The 18,038-nt window shown below is 41.0% G+C and overlaps 1 protein-coding gene across 1 annotated transcript in view; it reads right to left on the reverse strand.

The window, feature by feature from the left end:
* Window positions 1-2,157: 2,157 nt before the first annotated feature.
* Window positions 2,158-18,038, reverse strand: part of sppl3 (signal peptide peptidase 3) — a 47,431-nt gene continuing 31,550 nt past the window's right edge. The window contains exons 4-10 of the mRNA XM_017697274.2: window positions 14,767-14,886; window positions 14,568-14,646; window positions 13,077-13,189; window positions 11,352-11,458; window positions 8,581-8,935; window positions 7,590-7,699; window positions 2,158-6,173 (exon numbers count right to left, since the gene is read on the reverse strand). Of these exons, the coding sequence (XP_017552763.1) occupies window positions 6,102-6,173; window positions 7,590-7,699; window positions 8,581-8,935; window positions 11,352-11,458; window positions 13,077-13,189; window positions 14,568-14,646; window positions 14,767-14,886 (956 nt within the window). The 3' untranslated portion in view covers window positions 2,158-6,101. The remainder of the gene's footprint in view (window positions 6,174-7,589; window positions 7,700-8,580; window positions 8,936-11,351; window positions 11,459-13,076; window positions 13,190-14,567; window positions 14,647-14,766; window positions 14,887-18,038) is intronic.

Below are 18,038 nucleotides of genomic sequence, written 5' to 3' on the forward strand. Positions count from 1 at the left end.
ATTATTATTAATAATACTATTATATTAATAATACTAATAATTTGTTATTATTGGAGACGAATCACGAACAGAGTGCAGAGCAGGTATTATAATATAGATTATAATAGAGACATAACTGACCACCTCCAACTACACCAGCTTATAGAAAACTATAGGAAAGCCAGGAAGGCTAATGTTTTAAGCTTAGCTGTTAGATTTTCATTTTTTATAAATCATTTTCGCGATCATGTAGAGGCAAGTCATTACAAACCCACAAAACCAAATGAATCGGATTTGACCTGGACAACTCTGCCACCCTGTGGCTGCATCTGGGATTACAATTGCTATTCATTCCATAGGATTATTATAAATACGGTTACTGCTGGTATTACTATCAACAGGCGCCTCAACACTTCAGCCAGAATAACAGAAACACAGTGCTGTCTATCGCCACAAACAGTCCTCTGTCTACACATAATTTACTTAATATATCACTACAGTAACAGTACTTTTGCTTCAGTAGGGGATTTTCAGCCCTCTCTCCACCTCTGTCTATTAACCCCACGACACCGGCTCGCTTTAGAAGTAAAGCTCTTGAAACTGCCACAGTATTAGCTGTTATTGTACAACAGTTAGTTCTAACAAAACCATCTGTCTGGTTCAGGAGTGGTCTACCTGTTTATCTGTTAGAACACACCTTTCCCACGGAGTCACTTTATATAATGACCATTCTACTGATTTAGTTCAAACTACAGTACCATAACTAAATAAATAAAGGTTCTGAGGAGCCCGTGCTAAGGCCCAACATCTAAAGTCACACTTGTGAAATAAATACCTTCAGTTTTCCAGCGTTTCAACTACCTGCCTCCTCAGAAACCTGGTGGCGCCGGCGACGCCTTCTTTCCTCCATGTTAAGGTGGTGCAGCCAATGTTCCTTTAATCCAGAACCTGAGAACCACGTTTCCAACCGTACCTCTGCGCAATTTCTGGATCCCTCCCTTGTTTGTACAAGACAACGATCTCCTAACTAAACAACTCGCTTGACTTCTCCACTTTTCTAGCACGCAAAGCCCGGGACAGTCCAGGTACTTGATGTGCTTCATCTCAAACACACGATGCGACTAACGCAGCCCTGGACTGGTTGTATACAGCTGATTTGTAGAGGTATGCTCTTAGGAAAGATGTGCTGTGAAGACTGATTTGCCCCTCATCTGATTTCTTCTATTTTCGCTCATTTGTCAGGTAAATGTTTCGGACCATTTAGACTATTTTGAACATGCCCCCAGACCTAAAAACCGGCTCCATGTGTGGATAATGGCTCTCACCGTGGTTCACTGGAGTCCCAGGGCCTCAGCAGTGGCTGTGTAACCCTATCCAGACTGGCAGATCTCAGTGGCTTTGTCTCACATCTATAGTTGAACCTTTACAGCGGGGCATCGAGTCCTGCTGGAGACCATCCAGCTGCTTCACATCGCCAGACAGCTCTCATTTAAACGACGTTCAGATTAAGCAGGTCTGGCAGTAATCCTGCCTGGGCCAGGACAGTGAGATTAAACCCAACCGAAACGGGTTAACGGAGTCGCCGAGGGGCAATTATAGTTTCACATAAAGCCGGGCTGAGCAGCCTTTTACCTTTAATGAATAAAATCATTTTAAAACAGCGTTTTATGTGCAGTTATCTTTGTCTAGTATTAAAATGAGTTTTATCTGAAATATTCAGGTGTGAGAAATATGCAAAAACCGGGAGGGATATATAAACATATAAACACGTGTGTGCGCGTGTGTACAGAGGGGGCAGTAAAGAGTCCGTTTACAGTTAGAGTCACGTTTATTTACAGCAGAATCCTGACTGAAGGGAGGGGGAGGTTAAAGGAGATGAAATGTTGTAGGTACAGCTCGTCAGGATCCATGTTTTCACTACACAGTTCTTAATTTAGTTTTAATCGACGTTTATACAGAATCCTTTTGGCTGTCATTTGTGAAAACGCCAACAGAGCGCGGACCGTAGCGCCCTCTGCTGGCAGGGAGGTCACAGGGAGAGAAAAAAAAGAAGGGGAAGAAAAAAAAAAAAAACCCAAAAAAGTATAAAATAAATCTACAGCACTAAGTAAAAAAAAAAAAAAAAAAAAAAAAAAAAAAAAAAAAAACAAAGATGGGGATAAAACAAAAAAGGTAGAATCTGCCATAAAAAAGAATTTTATTTTTAATGAAATTACAGTAATCCTCGACTTCTTTTTTATTCTTTTCTCGTTATGTCCGTTAGGGTGGCTGGCGGGGGACGATGGGAGGGAACTGTGGGCAAACCGATGTCCGTAATGCTCCGGGCTGTCTAGTGTCCTGCAGCCGGACGAGCACAGCCAGGCCGAACGCTGAGGCGGCGTTTCTCCGGCTGTGTTCAGGTCCTTGCGCCTTTGTGCGAGAGCCGGGGCCGAACAGTCCTGATTCTTTCTGACCCTCATGTCCTCTCGTTTGCTTTTCTTTGTCTGTTTATTTATTTTGTGTTTCATTTGTGCGACCATTCGTTCTTTCGACCCTGCGTCTGCGTCACCGGTGTTCCAGAGTTGTCACGCTGCTTGCTGTGGTTGCCCCGGAAACTCAGTGTGAAGAATAACACACTATACACTTCACATGCAAGGCCAGACAACTCACAGAATAAAAAAGAACAGTAACAACAGGGTTAAAAATAAAAAATAAAAAAGGACTTCAGATAACCAAATCTGCAAACCGCATTCTCTCTCACACACACTCACCTTTTTTTTTTTCCAGTCTCTTTTAATAGCTATGGATGCAACAGTCTGGGAAGAACGACTGGCAAGAAAACAGTAAACTGAGAGAAAAATGGACAAATTAAACAAAGCACATTTACATCACTGGGGTCCAGAAACCTGCTCTTAAAGGAAAACTCCAACATTTTTCTAATCTCTATCTGCCGCACCTGTAGCAAATGATTGACGACTGTGGACAAACATTTCAACAGGTTTTCATGAAGCCCTACTCGAGTTGGATTAGTTCCACTATTGTCATCTGTGTGATTTGACCGTCTATTTTATATGAAAAATCTGTGTAATTTCGTCGAGGTACTCCAAGGAGTCCGGACTGAAACGCCATTGGGTGGACGTTAACATCACTGTTATGAGACAGGTATTGGCTTCCAAACAATGGACGAGAAAATGACACAGCTTCTCATTTCAGTGAGGGATTAACTCCCACTTCATTAACTTAAGGATTAACTGGGTCAAACTACCTCCATTTTAGCAGTTGGTCTGGTGTTCATGTCACAAAAAAGGAAACAAAGTAATTTGCTCCAGAATAATGACACACCAGAAAAACTAACAACTACAGACACTGTGGCTTTTTACTCTTTTAAAAACCACAGACCTCCACAGTAATCACTGAAAGTACAGCTGAGACTAATGCTCGAAGGCCGCTTTAGAAAAGAACGGATAAAATTATGAAGAGATGTTGACGAGTTGTTTCAGGTGTGTGTCTTTATCAGAAATGTAGTTTAGTCCAGTTATTAACTGCAGGCACAGCACTGTGCAAAAGTAAACCCTACTAAAAAGTAGTCACGTTCTCCACGGCTTTAAATAACAAGCCCTTCGTTGTAGAAAACTCCAGTCTGAGGGACGGAGCCGAGAGGCTACACAACAAACATTATGTTTAATGAGAGGCAAACTACTTGATACGGCTGGTTAGTTCGTAAAGAAAGTACACTAGATTGTTTTAAAGGAGGGATGTGAAACTTACTAAAGCAGCTACACTTGTAAAAAAATAGTTCAAGGGCTCTGTAGCAAAAAAATAAATAAATAAAAAAGGTTGTATTATAAATCATGAACGCTCAAAGAACTCCTTGCAGGCTGAAAAGGGTTCTATAGAGCACCAAGTGTTCTTTTTTTGTTACACGCTTGGAAGTAAGGGACTACTTCATATTTGATTTGACACTATTTAGTAATCCTAACTGTACAACCCTAATATAGTATCAAAAGGGTTCTGCCATTGCCAATGGAAGAAACCTTTTTGGATGCTATATAGAACCCTTTTCAATAAGTTCTATACAGAACCATCTACAGCACATTCTGCATCAATCTGAAGAACATTTTCGTGATGCAAAGAATCCTTTAATCATGCAGAGAGTTCTTTGAGTGTTCATGGTTCTATACAGAACCATTTCCTTTGCTAAAGAACCTTTAAACCAGCATCAAGAGTGTATTTGGTCAGAAGTAATTTCAACAGTCAGATTTTGTCAGAATTTGCTAACTGCGATAGCTAACGTGATGTGGTGTCTGTGCTGTTCCACTGGCTGAAGTTTGCTAATATTACTCTGCAAAATAAGGCCTTAAATAAGATGCCACTGCTCTGAGAGGCTCTTACTGCAGGAGCCGAACAGCACCTAATGACATAACAGAGTGGACGATGTCACAGCAAAACGGCTTGACAGGAAGGAACAGCAATATTTTCCTTGGTGTAAAATTTCTAATTATTTCCTTTTTCAATGTACAATGACTGGCTTTCAGTACTGAGCGACTTAACTGTATGCGAAATGTGTATATATGATTAATATTATTCTGATGACAATTTCGTAATTTAACTGGTTGGTGCTCCAAATTGATTCAATTTTGTTTGCAAATGGGCAGCTGCAGCATAAAGTGCCCACTGGATCTTATTTTAATAGTCAACAGATAGAGATTAGGTTAGAGATTTGCTTTAAGCATCTATAAAAACCTTGTGAATGGTCCAAAAACATTTAACAGATGTAATGCCATACAATAAAGTACACACGCACATTCACGACTCACGCACACTTTTTCTTCAGGACCAAAGTCCCTGTCTCTATGCTGGCTCCGAAAGTGTGCCACTATTCATTTCTTTCCTGTTAGTAAGCTGTGCCTTGTAGAAGGGAAAGTGCACTAAAGGCCAGAATAAAAGTGCGACTGACTTTCAGAGCGACTGAAAAAAGCTTTGAGCTCGTACAAACCCGAGTAAGAGGGGGGAAAAAAGAAAACTGCATTCCTATCAACCCCTGCTGGCCACATGAAAACATTCCACTCGACTACAATCGCATCTAAAAACAAAGAGCGAGGGGAGAAAAAAAAAAAAAACCAACAATTCTTCCACAAAAAAGAAACCACTCGTTCACACACATTTCAAAACTGTTCACGCACACTTGCACACTTGCACCCAACATGATAACCCTAATACATGTGTACACATATATACATAGAGCTATGTGCCGCCCACCCAAAAGGCAAGAGCACACTCAAATTTTATAACGTATCATTTCTGTATATGCCAAGAATAAAATCTTTCTAAATAAAATACATGTATCTGCAAAGAGGAGGAATCCTGGTAAGGGGAGGGGGTGTTTTTTTTTTTTTTCTCTCTTCTGTTTTTTTTTGTTTGTTTGTTTTTTTTTGTTTTTTTTTTTAAATGGGGGGGTGCCCAGGGGGGCAGTGGATGGAGGGACATTATAGGAAAAAGAGGAAGGGGAGAAAAAGTGAAGGAGCGTCTGTGGCCTTATGTGCTGGTCCCTATTGGGGTCATCACTGTTCTGAGCTGAGAGATTTCTCAGCATTCTTGTCCATGGTTCAAGAAAAAAAATGAACACACCAACATAATTCTTGCAGTCCATAGATCCATAATGATGCCAAATGGGGAGAAGGGAAGAAAAAAAAGAAAAGAAAAAACAAAATCACCCAGGGCTCAAAGAGCACCAGTTGTGTCCCATAAACACGTCCAGTAAGAAGTGGCCTTTCAGTCCAACAGGGACAAATGGAGGAAAATATGAGAGAGAAAGAGAGAGCATGAGAGAGAGAGGAGAGACAGAGGAAACACAGAATTAAACGGAATGAGTAAAGAAATAGGAGGTAGAGAAGAGTGATGTAACAGCAGACAAGAGTACAGTAAATGGAAAATCTGACAGAGAAAATGAATGGAAAATAAAGTGAAAAAGTAGAATCCATCTGGCAGTGAAGTCCATGAGCTCTTTATCTGAACGTCAGAAAAGATGATGAGAAGAAGGTGTGGCTACTCTCTTCCATGCTCTCTCTCTCTTTCTTTCTCTGGGGTGGGGTGAGCAGGAGGCTGCCTGTTTGCTGACCTGTAGTGAGGCAGGATGGGGGGCATCATACTTCTAGGAATCGGGAACTGCTGGACTTGGCGTGAAAGGGCTCGGACCACATGCGCCGCAGGTCCCCCTAAGAAAACAGAGAAAGAAAACGTTACAAATGAATACATATATAAATAATAATAATAAAGATTCCATATTGCTATGTTCACACAGCAGGTAAAGGTGGCCTAAATCTAATTTTCCCTCACCAAGTCCGATATTTCTGTTTGGCTGTTCTTTTTAACGCTCTTAAACAATAATACATGGGTCCACCAGACCACTAAATAAGAAAAACATGAACCACACAAGGGTTAAATGTCGCATACAGGTCACACCAGTCTGAACAGATCACACTCCTAAACTGATCCACATGTGCAAAAGAACAATGCTTCATGTTACTTCACTAGTCCATGAGGTTCATGTACTTCACTAGTTCACTAGAGGTAAACAATCATGACTGTCAACGAACACCAGTTGCTCCCGGAGGTTCTGTCTTATCCTCACCAGCATCACAGGAATGATCATGAAGCTTCTCTGACTGACAGCTGAGCTTATCACCCAGAATATATTTAAGCTAGCTGTAAAAGGGCTAACACGGGGTTTTTTTGGAGGAGTCTCTTCTAATTTTTTTTGTACAGAAACATTTAGCTCAAACATTTGAGGTCTCAAAAGTGCGAAAAGATGACAAATGTCGAGTCTAATTGACGTAAAAGTCACATGAATTCCGATCTGGCTGTTCAGACTGAGTCGCATTGCTGCATATCGGATATCGATCGAATTTCAGTAACATATGTGAAAGCATCTTAAATCAGAATTTCAAATGTGTTTGCTGTTCACAGTGCAAAAATCTGTGTCACTTATGAAGAAAAAGACTGGATTTCGGCCACTTTTACCTGCTGTGTGAACGTAGCCAAAGAAAACTAGACAACATTCAAGGTACTAAGAATACGTCTCCTTGATAATTCTGAGGTGTTAGTCTCTGACCTCACATCAATTCAATTCCATGACGATTCTTCAGGAAATGTTTTATGACTCATGACTCACATAGACACTAAAGGTATCATGATCTGAGTGCATTTGACCCTGACTACACAGGGTAACTACCGGGGTATTGAATTATAGGTGGTAAAAACACTATTTGTCATGTTTAAATATAAACCTTAAATTACCTTAATAACCTTTTATTTTGGTGCTTTGTTTTTTTAGCATTCTTCAAATTTATTTTAAATAATTTCCAAATAGAATTCCATACAGAAACTCGTGTAGGTTTGCTAGTGGTTTTGGATAGTAAATACAATATCTATAATATAATATATAATAAAATATAATATCTCAAATCAATGTTCTCTATGTGAGGTATAACAAATGTGATTTTATTGTAGGATATCATCAGCCAATTTGCCAAAAAGTTCAGTTATGTTCACGTGTGTGCTTAATGTGGTCAGTTGACCTTCACAGGTCACAGACATTAACAACTCTGATCTAAACACACCCCCACTCTCACCTTAAGATAGGCCATTGTGAGCAGAGGCAACAGGGTAAAGGGCACCAGATAGAGCAGAGCTGGCTGAGCCGCACGGTGAATCCGAGAGGCCACAGTTGCAGTCAGCAGACCTGAAGGAGGGAGAGATTTAACATACAGATGCCTCATAAAAAGTCACAAAGCAACATGTTCTTTGGCATCATTTTAGGATATAAAACTTAGAATTTAAAACATTATACTTTTTAAAGATCTGTGAGAAGTCTGTGGACACAATCTGGCAAACAACCTAACAAGTGAAGTTGTCTGTCAAAAGGTCTCTATAGGCAAACTGATTTCAATGAAGAGCTCAGCTGACCTGTATGAGCTGCTGGAAGACAGCTATCATCACACCACAAGTGTAGGTCTTGGTAAGGCAATATTCAGTTTATCCTATTCCTTAGGCGACTTTAACGTTAATGTATCTGAATATCAGTGCAATCTCAGATATACTCTAAGTGGGTGTCATTTCAGCATCAGGTAGCTTTGGCGCTGCGTCACTCCTAGTTTAAAACTAGCTTCATAGGAGCTGGAGGAGAAGGTTACTAAGGGAACTCTGCTTGTAAGAATAAAGAATATAGTTTACTCTAATCCAACTCGCAAAAAACCTGTACATGCTTTTGTGTGTTTCATGGCTGCGCTTGGAGGGATGAAAAAAAAAGTGATCCAGCTGGGGGGCCCTTAAGACTGGTTTTAGACCTAAGGTTTTACATGCTACTGACTGAGTGGTGGTTCAAAATAGTGCTGTAAGTAGTGTAACAATGGCTCCTCAAAAGGTGCATACACAATTTATCTCCTTTTAGTCAGCTCAATAAAGTTGGCAAGCCTGTATACGGTCATCATTTTTATAGCATTTTTTTTAGCATACGTAAAATCTTACAGATCAGATGTTTCATAGCCACAAAATGGCTTAACCCGTCCCTGACAATGCCATGTCTGCAGTATCAAATCTGATGGCAACTAGCTTTTCACTTACCCACAAAATATCCAATGAGGGTGCAGTGGAAGTAAGAAACTCTCTGCATACGGCCAGACATGTTAGCCGGTCCAGGTGCCTCCCCACTGGCCTGCTTCTTATAGTTATCATAGCGGAGCACAAAGCAGAGCAGCAGGCCGGGCATGACGATGTCCCCGATGCCCAACATGGAGAAGTGACTGCCTGTGGAACTGGGGAACACCAATTTACCAGGCAGAGAGAGGCGGGGCACGTCCCGGCCCATTCCAGCACCGAGGTGCAGCTTACGGGAGAGAACATCGAGCGGGTTATCGGCTGGCTGTGTGGCCACTTTGACCATGACATTACTGTTGAAAATGTAGGCTGAGAAGAAGACCTGGAGGAAAAAGGAGGAGATTTTAGTCTTGGTCAGCTGAACACTGAGGATGAGACCAGTCCAGAGCTGTACAATTAGTTTGGTAATCAGTTTCATAATACTGGCCTTTACAAATGAAATATTACACGTTTTATTGTGTACAGTGAGAATTCTAACCAAGGGACTCTTTGATTCCAACAAACATATACTTTTAATCAAAATAATACAGACCAGTCTTTAGCTAGCCCACATCGAGCATTTGCCGATGTGTTTTTAGTGTACTGAACATCATATGTAGGTATGGCATAGGACACCTACACATTATATCAACAGGAGTTTTTATGACATCCCATTCTCAATTCATAGGCAATAATATGGAATTGGGCCCTGCCTTTGCAGCTACAACAGCTTCCACTCTCTTCTGGGAAGCTTGCACTCTGCAGTGCATATGTTTCCGAGTTTACCCAGTGTACAGTTAGACTTATGAGAGACACTGGACTCACATCTGAGGTCCAAATATCTGTCATAAAGCTCATTGCTTCAACATCTTCTAATTGTGCTGCTAACGGTTTCGATACTAGTTTGGACATCTCAGGTATTGCCGTTTCTGAAATGTACTTTCTGGGTGGCTCTAATTGCTCCATCAGGCTGTGAAATCCGACATTTTCCACCACAGAGAGTGGTTGGTCGTCGAGTATGATAAAGTTGAGCAACTTCTCTGTGATACCTTTAGCCTTTGGGCTCTCTGCTGGGAGTTCAGCACATTTCTGAAGTGCCTCAGTGAGAGTCTGCTGCGTTGTGGCATCCTTCTGTCTGCTTGCTAGCACAAACTCCTCGTATTCTGCGATGTGAAACCTCTGCGGGTGTTTGAGTAAATTTGTTGTGTTATAAGATGCTGGAGTAGTTCCACCCCTTGGGACATCCACCTTACAAATACTACATGTAGCCTTTTTGCTGTTCGGCTTTTCCAAAGAGAAAAATCTCCACACGACGGACTGGAAAATGGATCGGTAAGTGGATCGGCCGCATTCGCCCGATATCGATACGTTAAATTATGTCAATATTGGATCGGTCCCATCTCTAGTTTCATGGGGTTGAGGTCAGGGTTCTGTGTGGCAAAGTGAAATTCTTCCACACCAAACTCACCCAAACTGGACCTTGCTTTGTGCACTGGGGCTCAGTCATGCTGGCTCAGAAAACGATCTTCCCCAAACTGTTCCCACATAGTTAGAAGCATGCAATTGACCAAAATATCGTGGTCTGCTGAAATATTAGGATTTCCCTTCACTGGAACTAAGGGGCCTAGGCCAATCCTTGAAAAACAACCCCACCTCCACCAAACTTTACGCAAATAGCATGACCCATCTATTAGACTGTCAGATAGAGGGGTGTGACTCGTCGGTCGACAGAATACGTTTCTACCGCTCCAGAGTCCAGTGGCGGCACGCTTTACACCCCTAGATCCAATGCTTAGCATTGTGCTTGGCAGCAGCTGCTTGGCCACTGCCTGTGGCAATGAGACAATCAAACAACTGAAACCCATGCCATGAAGTTGCTGGCGCAGTTTTTGTGCTGATGGTAATACCAGAGAAGGTTTGAATTCTGCAGTTACTGAGTCAGCAGAGTGTTGGCGACTTTCATGCACTATGCACCTCAGCACACAGTGACGGTCTGATACTTTGTGGTTGAGTTGATGTCTATTCCCAAACGCTTCCACTTTTCAGTAACCCCACTCACAGTTGATCGTGGACTGTCTAGGACAAAATAAATTTTGCGAAATGACTTGTTGTAATGGTAGTTACAATACCAGGCTCAAAATCAGTGAGCTCTTTGCAACAATCCATTCTTTCAGAAATGTTCATAAAGGCAGACAACATGGCTAGACGCTTGATTTTATACACCAGTGGCAATAAGACAAACAACTGAAGTCAATAATTAAGAGGTGTGTTCCAATACTTTTGTCTATATAGTGTAGCTCTAAAAGTCATGGATTGCCACTGCATTTTATCCACTCCATGCAGCTCTAGAGCAGACAGATCAGCTGGCCTTGCTGTTTCAAGCAGAGGCAAGTTTTCACAGAAGTAAGTGCTGAGTTCAGCCCGTTCATACTGTCGTTTGTGCTCCGAGCTGACAGCACTGAAAGAGAAAGAGAAGGATTTCTCTCAGGCCATCAGGCCCTCGAAACCCTGACATTTCCCCAAATGTCGAAAACGAAATCTAGAACCATTATGATGAATGTGGCGGGAACATCATGACACATGGCTGCTTGAGATGATAATACTCTTGCCTGGCTTGACTGGAATGTTGCATAAGCATCTAGCAATTTTTCTCAACCACACTGAAAACTTCAAAACCAAACATTCTTCACAAAACAAAATCCTTCATTTCTCACAAGCCTGACTGGCGATTAGGTGGCTGCGTGTTAGTCTATTCTTACCCAGAAGACATCGTAGATGAGCAGGCCAGAGAGCAGCAGGCAGGAAACCTTCAGACTTGGCAGACGCACGAAGGCTATCATAGCCACACACAGACCCATAGCCAGAGCTACAGAAAAGACAACAGTATTATAACTTACAACATATTTCAGAGTTTAAAAGATGGCTCAACAAGAGTCAATGAAGACCAATTCACTGACAAACACACTAGAACTGAAAGGTTGGACTTTCTGCATAATTCAGTAGCTGAAATGTAAACAGAATCAGAGTGGTTTGATGTGAAATGGTTCAGTGTAGAGAAACAGTTACAATTCAAGTTTTTTTACCCCTTTATGTCTCCTTCTCAGATGCTCCAACACGGAGGATGTGCTCCTGTGCCAGCTAAGGTCAGCTTTACAAATAGCATAACCGACAGCCTTTTTATGGAGTTAAGCATAAAAAGCTCCCACACTTTTTGTTCTTGAGGATGACTTTGCACTTTTGTTAACTCTCCAGTAAGCGGTAATGTCAAAACATTCATAGTTAGCGTGAGAAAGAGACATGATAGCCAACTAGTTGACTATTAAATCAGTTGCCAACTAATTTGATCAAATAATCATTACACCTGTAGTTGTGACATTTAATCTGTTACCCAACACAACCAGTGAACCTGCATGATCCTATGTGGTTATATAGGTAATATTGGTTTTATAAGTAATACAGCATTCAATCTGAAGAAAAAAAAAAAACAAAAACAAAAAAAAAACTAACTGTAGCATTCTGCTTTATAAAACCTTGCATGTACCTTTCTGTTAAAAATAAGTTAAAATGAGCCAAAACATTCTTTAAAACATTATAAAAACAATATCCCAGGTCTATTTCATACAACCTCTGTACGACATGAATGTGGTGGTGTGACTGCTACAGCTAGCAAGCACTGACCATTCATATCTATATCATGCTGTGGAGTGGTGGTAATAAAAGTTCTTCAGACACTGTTTTTTCCCCAATTTGAGAGAGTCAAATCTGTCACTTTAATCAATGGAAAAAAAATAAATCTGTAAAAGATCACACTGCACTTGTTTGCCTTTCAAAGCATTATCATTTGTGAAGTCAATGGTATCAAGCCTGGTAAACCTACCAGGAGATCTGTAAGCAGCACAGAATGTTTATATTTCTTAACAGTCACAAATGAATTAATTTGATTTTTTTCAAGATTTTCTTTGGTTTTCTGTATTATTTTCATTGGTATTCATAGTTCCCCTTACAGTTCCTCGCCTGTCTGAGATGCTCTGCCACTCTGCTCCTACAGCCTGCGTGAAAGTGCTGACCTCTTAACACAAGCATCAAAGTGAAAAGCAAGAGGTTACGCGTTGCTCACGTCACAGAGGTAGTATGTGTGAAACAGGACTCAGGCAGTGTATTCATAAATATTTCATCTAATAACTTTCTGTGAGGGAGCTTTTAGAGGTGGATGCCTGGTTCCTATCACCACCACTATAAACAATTCTCTAGAATGAAGCATCAGACCAAACCACTCTGAATTACTACATTTTAGAAGTTTTATTCTGAAGAAATTAAAACAAATAAATAAATAAAAATCCACAACTGATTCATCTATATGTTAATAATTAAGCCCTGAATGAATTGGTTTTACGAAAGGAAAAACTAAAGGTCTCCAAGTCTCCAGCAAAAATGCACACTTCTTCTCCAATACAAACAAACACTATCCTACTGTGATGACCTACCGTCCATGAGCAGCCAGTGTCCTGTGAGCACCCAGATGAGGACGAGCATCACTGAGAGAGAGAAAGAGAGAAGCTCCGCCAGAGTGAAGCGCCCACAGCATCCAAATGAAATTCTGCACAAACACATAAATAGACATAGTGTGACAGTGTACTACGGTTAAAGTGAAATTCCACAGCATAATACATGCCCTGCATTGCAAATAAATTCATTCAGAGTGGTTTGATGTGAAATGGTTCATTACAGAGAAACTATTCTGCCTTTTAACATCCTGCATGCACCTCTCTGCCATTATCTTCATTTTAGGCCAAAAGTTCCTCAGAACTATCACGATTACTATAAGCAATGTCTCAGACAGCAGGCAAAATGTAAACTTTCTGTGAGGAAGCTGGGTGGGTGGGTGTCTGGTTCCTATTAACACCACTGTGAGCAATTCAGACTTTTAAGTTCCTCTAGAAAGGAGCCTTTTACACCAAACCACTCTGAATGACTTTTTTACATCCTAAAGGTTTAATTAGAAAAAAAAAAAATTATTTTAAAATTTTAGGAAAAAAACAACATTGCCAGCAACCAATAGTATTGCACAATAAACAAAGGTTCAAGGTTTTTAATAGTGGTACTTTATGGTAAGCAATATGATACTGTAACTTAAGATCAAACAGCTCAACTATGAGGTACAGTTGAATCAAAATGTGCAGACAGGCAAATCAAAATGTGCATGCTAATTTGGACCAGAGGGGCAAAGACCTAAAATACAACACATTTTGTCTTTGTTTTAGATACAGTGCAGGGATTGTTATGTTATATTGTTTGTTAAACTTCTCTTCAGAACAATGAACAATATCAAGATATAATTTTATTTTATAAATTTATTTATTTTCCTAGACTTTTGCATTGCTCAAAATAAAAAGTTAAAAATCTTGTTAAATAATATTAATAAAACCACCAAATGTGACCACCTAATTGTACATTTAATTTAATTCTCTGAGTCTGAGCACAAACCTGATGTTTCAAACTGATCAAATCCATCAGTTATCATTTAATATATCAGATTGCTCCTGGTTACATGAACCACTGATCTTTAACAAAATAAAGTTCTAATTGGATTGTGAACAAAAGAATGAAAATTTTACTTAATAAAACAAAAGGATTACATTAGGCATTCATCAAAGTTTTGTTACATCGTCTTGATAAATAAACAGAGTAAACTAGCTCTACTTACTCAGTTCAAAGTACTCAAAGTCTTGATAGCTTTCCTGAGAATTTTCAAATAATACTTTATGTCCAGCAACTATATTTACTTTAATAAGGCAAAATGCTCATTGATTCCATTCAAGAATTAAGCTACTTTTTCTGTTCTCAAAGCAACAAACACTGGGTGTTTACATGTTGTATCGCCTAATGTGTCTTTAATATAGTGATACTATACTATACACTGATACTATATTTTCTACTGAGGGTAAACAGCTGATAAATATACATTCAAGCCTTACTTGTTCTGTGGAGAGCAGGGCCTGGTAAGATACTGGCACATTGGCAAGAGTAGGAATGCAAATGCTATGGTTGCCAGAACTGCAGATAAGCAAAGAGAGAGATACATAAATGATGTCATAGTGTTATTTCCAAATGACACATTAACGCCTGTGAATTTGGTGTGTGTGGGAGAAGTCAGTGTGAGAGTGGTGCACGTACCCGCAGTGCAGATGGTGAAGACCACCTGGACAGAGTCAAAAAAGAAGAACATGACGAGGAGAGAGACGGAGGCTCCAATAGGGAGGAAGAGAGCCTGCGTGGAGTCTATGGTCTGAATACCTGGAGGGAAAATAAGAGACACAATTACAGACTACTACAGCTGTGCAAGTTCTGCCCTGCTAAATCTGCCCCAGTCAACCTTATACGATGTTATTTTATGTGCTATGCCTGACGAGCATAGTGCATAAAAAACGCCTGGTCTCTGTTACATCTCTCACTACAGAGTCCCAAACTGCCTCTGGAAGTCTTCTTCTTTCGGCTGCTCCCTTTGAGGATCGCCACAGCGGATCATCTGCCTCCATCTTGCCCTATCCACTGCCTCCTCTACTTTTACACCAACCATCTCCATGTCCACCTTCACTACATCCATAAACCTTCTCTGAGGTCTACCTCTTCTCCTTCTACCCGGCAGCTCCATCTCCAACATTCTTTGACCAATATATCCACTATTCCTCCTCAACACATGTCCAAACCATCTCAACCTGGCCTCTCTGGCTTTATCTCCAAACTGCTCCACCTTCACTGTCCCTCTGATCTGCTCATTTCTAATCTTGTCCATCCTTGTCACACCCAACGAAAATCTCAGCATCTTCATCCCCGCCACCTCCAGCTCAGCCTCCTGTCTTTTAGACAGAGCCACAGTCTCCAAACTATACATCATAGCAGGACGCACTACTGTCTTGTAAACCTTCCCTTTCACTCTTGCTGCTATCCTTCTGTCACACATCAGCCCTGACACCCGTCTCCACCCACTCCATCCTGCCTGCACCCTCTTCTTCACCTCTTTTCTACACTGTCCATTGCTCTGGATGGTTGACCCAAGATATTTGAAGTCATCCACCTTTACAACCTCTACTCCTTGCATCTTCACCTTTCCACCTGCCTCCCTCTCATTCACACACATGTATTCCGTCTTGTCTCTACTAACCTTCATTCCTCTCCTCTCCAGTGCAAACCTCCACCTCTCCAGATTCTCTTCCACCTGCTCTCTACTCTCACCACAGATTACAATGTCATCTGCAAACATCATGGTCCATGGAGCCTCCTGCCTGACCTCATCTGTCAACCTTTCCATCACCACTGCAAACAAGAAGGGGCTCAAAGCTGATCCCTGATGTAACCCTACCTTCACCTTGAAACCATTTGTCACTCCAACTGCACACCTCACCACTGTCTCACTATCCTCATACAAGTCCTGCACCACCCTAACATACTTTTCAGCTACACCTGACTTCCTCATACAGTACCACAGTTCCTCTCTTGGCACCCTATCATATGCCTTCTCTAGATCCACAAAGACACAATGTAGCTCCTTCTAACCTTCTCTGTACTTCTCTACCAACACTCTCAATGCAAAAATTGCATCTGTGGTACTCTTTCTGGGCATGAAACCAAACTGCTGCTCACTGATCTGAACCTCTCACCTTACCCTTGCTTCAACAACTCTTTCCCATACCTTCATGGTGTGGCTAATCAACTTTATACCTCTGCAGTTACTGCAGCTCTGCACATCACCCTTGTTCTTAAAAATGGGGACCAGTACACGGCTTCTCCACTCATCAGGCATCCTATCACTCTCCAGGATTTTGTTAAACAACCTGGTTAAAAAGTCCACTGACTTCTCTTCTAAACATCTCCATACCTCCACAGGTATGTCATCTGGACCAACTGCCTTTCCATTCTTCATCCTTTTTAAAGCTGCCCTCACTTCCACCTTACTAATTCTCTGCACTTCCTGATCCACTACCCCCCCCCCACCCCCGTTGTCCTCCTCTCTCTCTCATTTTCCTCATTCATTAGTTCTTCAAAGTACTCCTTCCATCTACTCAACACTCTCTGTTCACTCACTAGTACATTTCCCTCTCTATCCTTTATCAGCCTAACCTGCTGTACATCCTTTCCAGCTCTATCTCTGTTTAGCCAAACGATACAAGTCATTTACTCCTTCTTTACTGTCCAGCCTCTCATACAGCTCATCATAGGCCTGAGCCTTTGCCTTTGCCACCATTCTTTTCGCTATGCGACTAGCCTCACAGTACGCCTGCCTACTTCCTTCATCTCTCTGGTTATCACACTTTTTCTTAGCTGCCTTCTTCTTCTGAATACTCTCCTGGACTTCCTCATTCCACCACCAACTTTCCTTGTCTTCTTTCCTCTGACCAGACAAAACACCCAAAACATTCTTGCCAGTTTCTCTCACCACCTTAGCTGTAGTTTCCCAGTCCTCAGGTAGCTCCTCACTGCCCCCAAGGGCCTGTTGCAATTTTTCCCTGAACTGCCTGCAACCATCCTCCTCCTTCAGCTTCCTCCATCTAATCTTTGGCTCTGTCTTCACTCTCTTCCTCTTCTTCGTTTCTAATCTCATTCTACAGACAACCACCCTATGGTGCCTCTGGAAGTAACTTCAGCAAAAAACTGCACTAAGAGTTTTAATGAAATAGGTTTCCGTGGCTGAGCAGCTGCTCATAAGCCTAAGATCAATATGCGCAATGCCAAGCGTTGGCTGGAAAGGTGTAAAGCACGTCGCGACTAGAGCAGTACAAATATGGTTTTTGGAGCAATTAATCCCAATTCATCTGGTAGTTTGATGGACAAATCTGGGCTTGGAGGATGCTAGGAGAACACTACCTTGGTAGAGGAGGGACAATGGGCTGAGGCTGTTTTTCAGGGCTTGGGCACCTTGATTCTAGTGAAAAGTGATGCTAATGCTACAACATACAAAGACAAATTTGTGGCAGCCATTTGGAGAAGGTCTTTTTCTGTTCCAGCATGTCTGTGCTTCTGTATAAAAAGTTAAGTCCATAAAGAAATGGCTTGACAAGCTCTGTGTACAAGAACTCTGCTAGCCTGCACATAAAACATTAAATGTTTTTTTTGTGCTGTTTATTTTCTGGACTTTTACTTGTCATTAATTCACTGAAACAATACTTTCAATTTACTATAAATATATTTTACATACCTGTCATATTTTATTATCAGCCTAGTTTTGAATAGCCACAATAATACAGTCCAGCTCAGTGTAGTAGTGTTTTAATGTAGAAACACTTAACGATGTAGTCATTCTAAACTTAAACCTTGACATTCTGTATAACCTTGTCCAATCTAGCTATAGTTGCTATCCTGAACAAATCTTTTATTTCTAAACTAGGGCTGCAAATATTGAACACTTTATTAAATATTTTGGATATTCAAATATTCTATTCAAAGGAAAG

Source organism: Pygocentrus nattereri, chromosome 18 (assembly GCF_015220715.1).
Source record: "Pygocentrus nattereri isolate fPygNat1 chromosome 18, fPygNat1.pri, whole genome shotgun sequence".
NCBI classification, from domain to species: domain Eukaryota; kingdom Metazoa; phylum Chordata; class Actinopteri; order Characiformes; family Serrasalmidae; genus Pygocentrus; species Pygocentrus nattereri.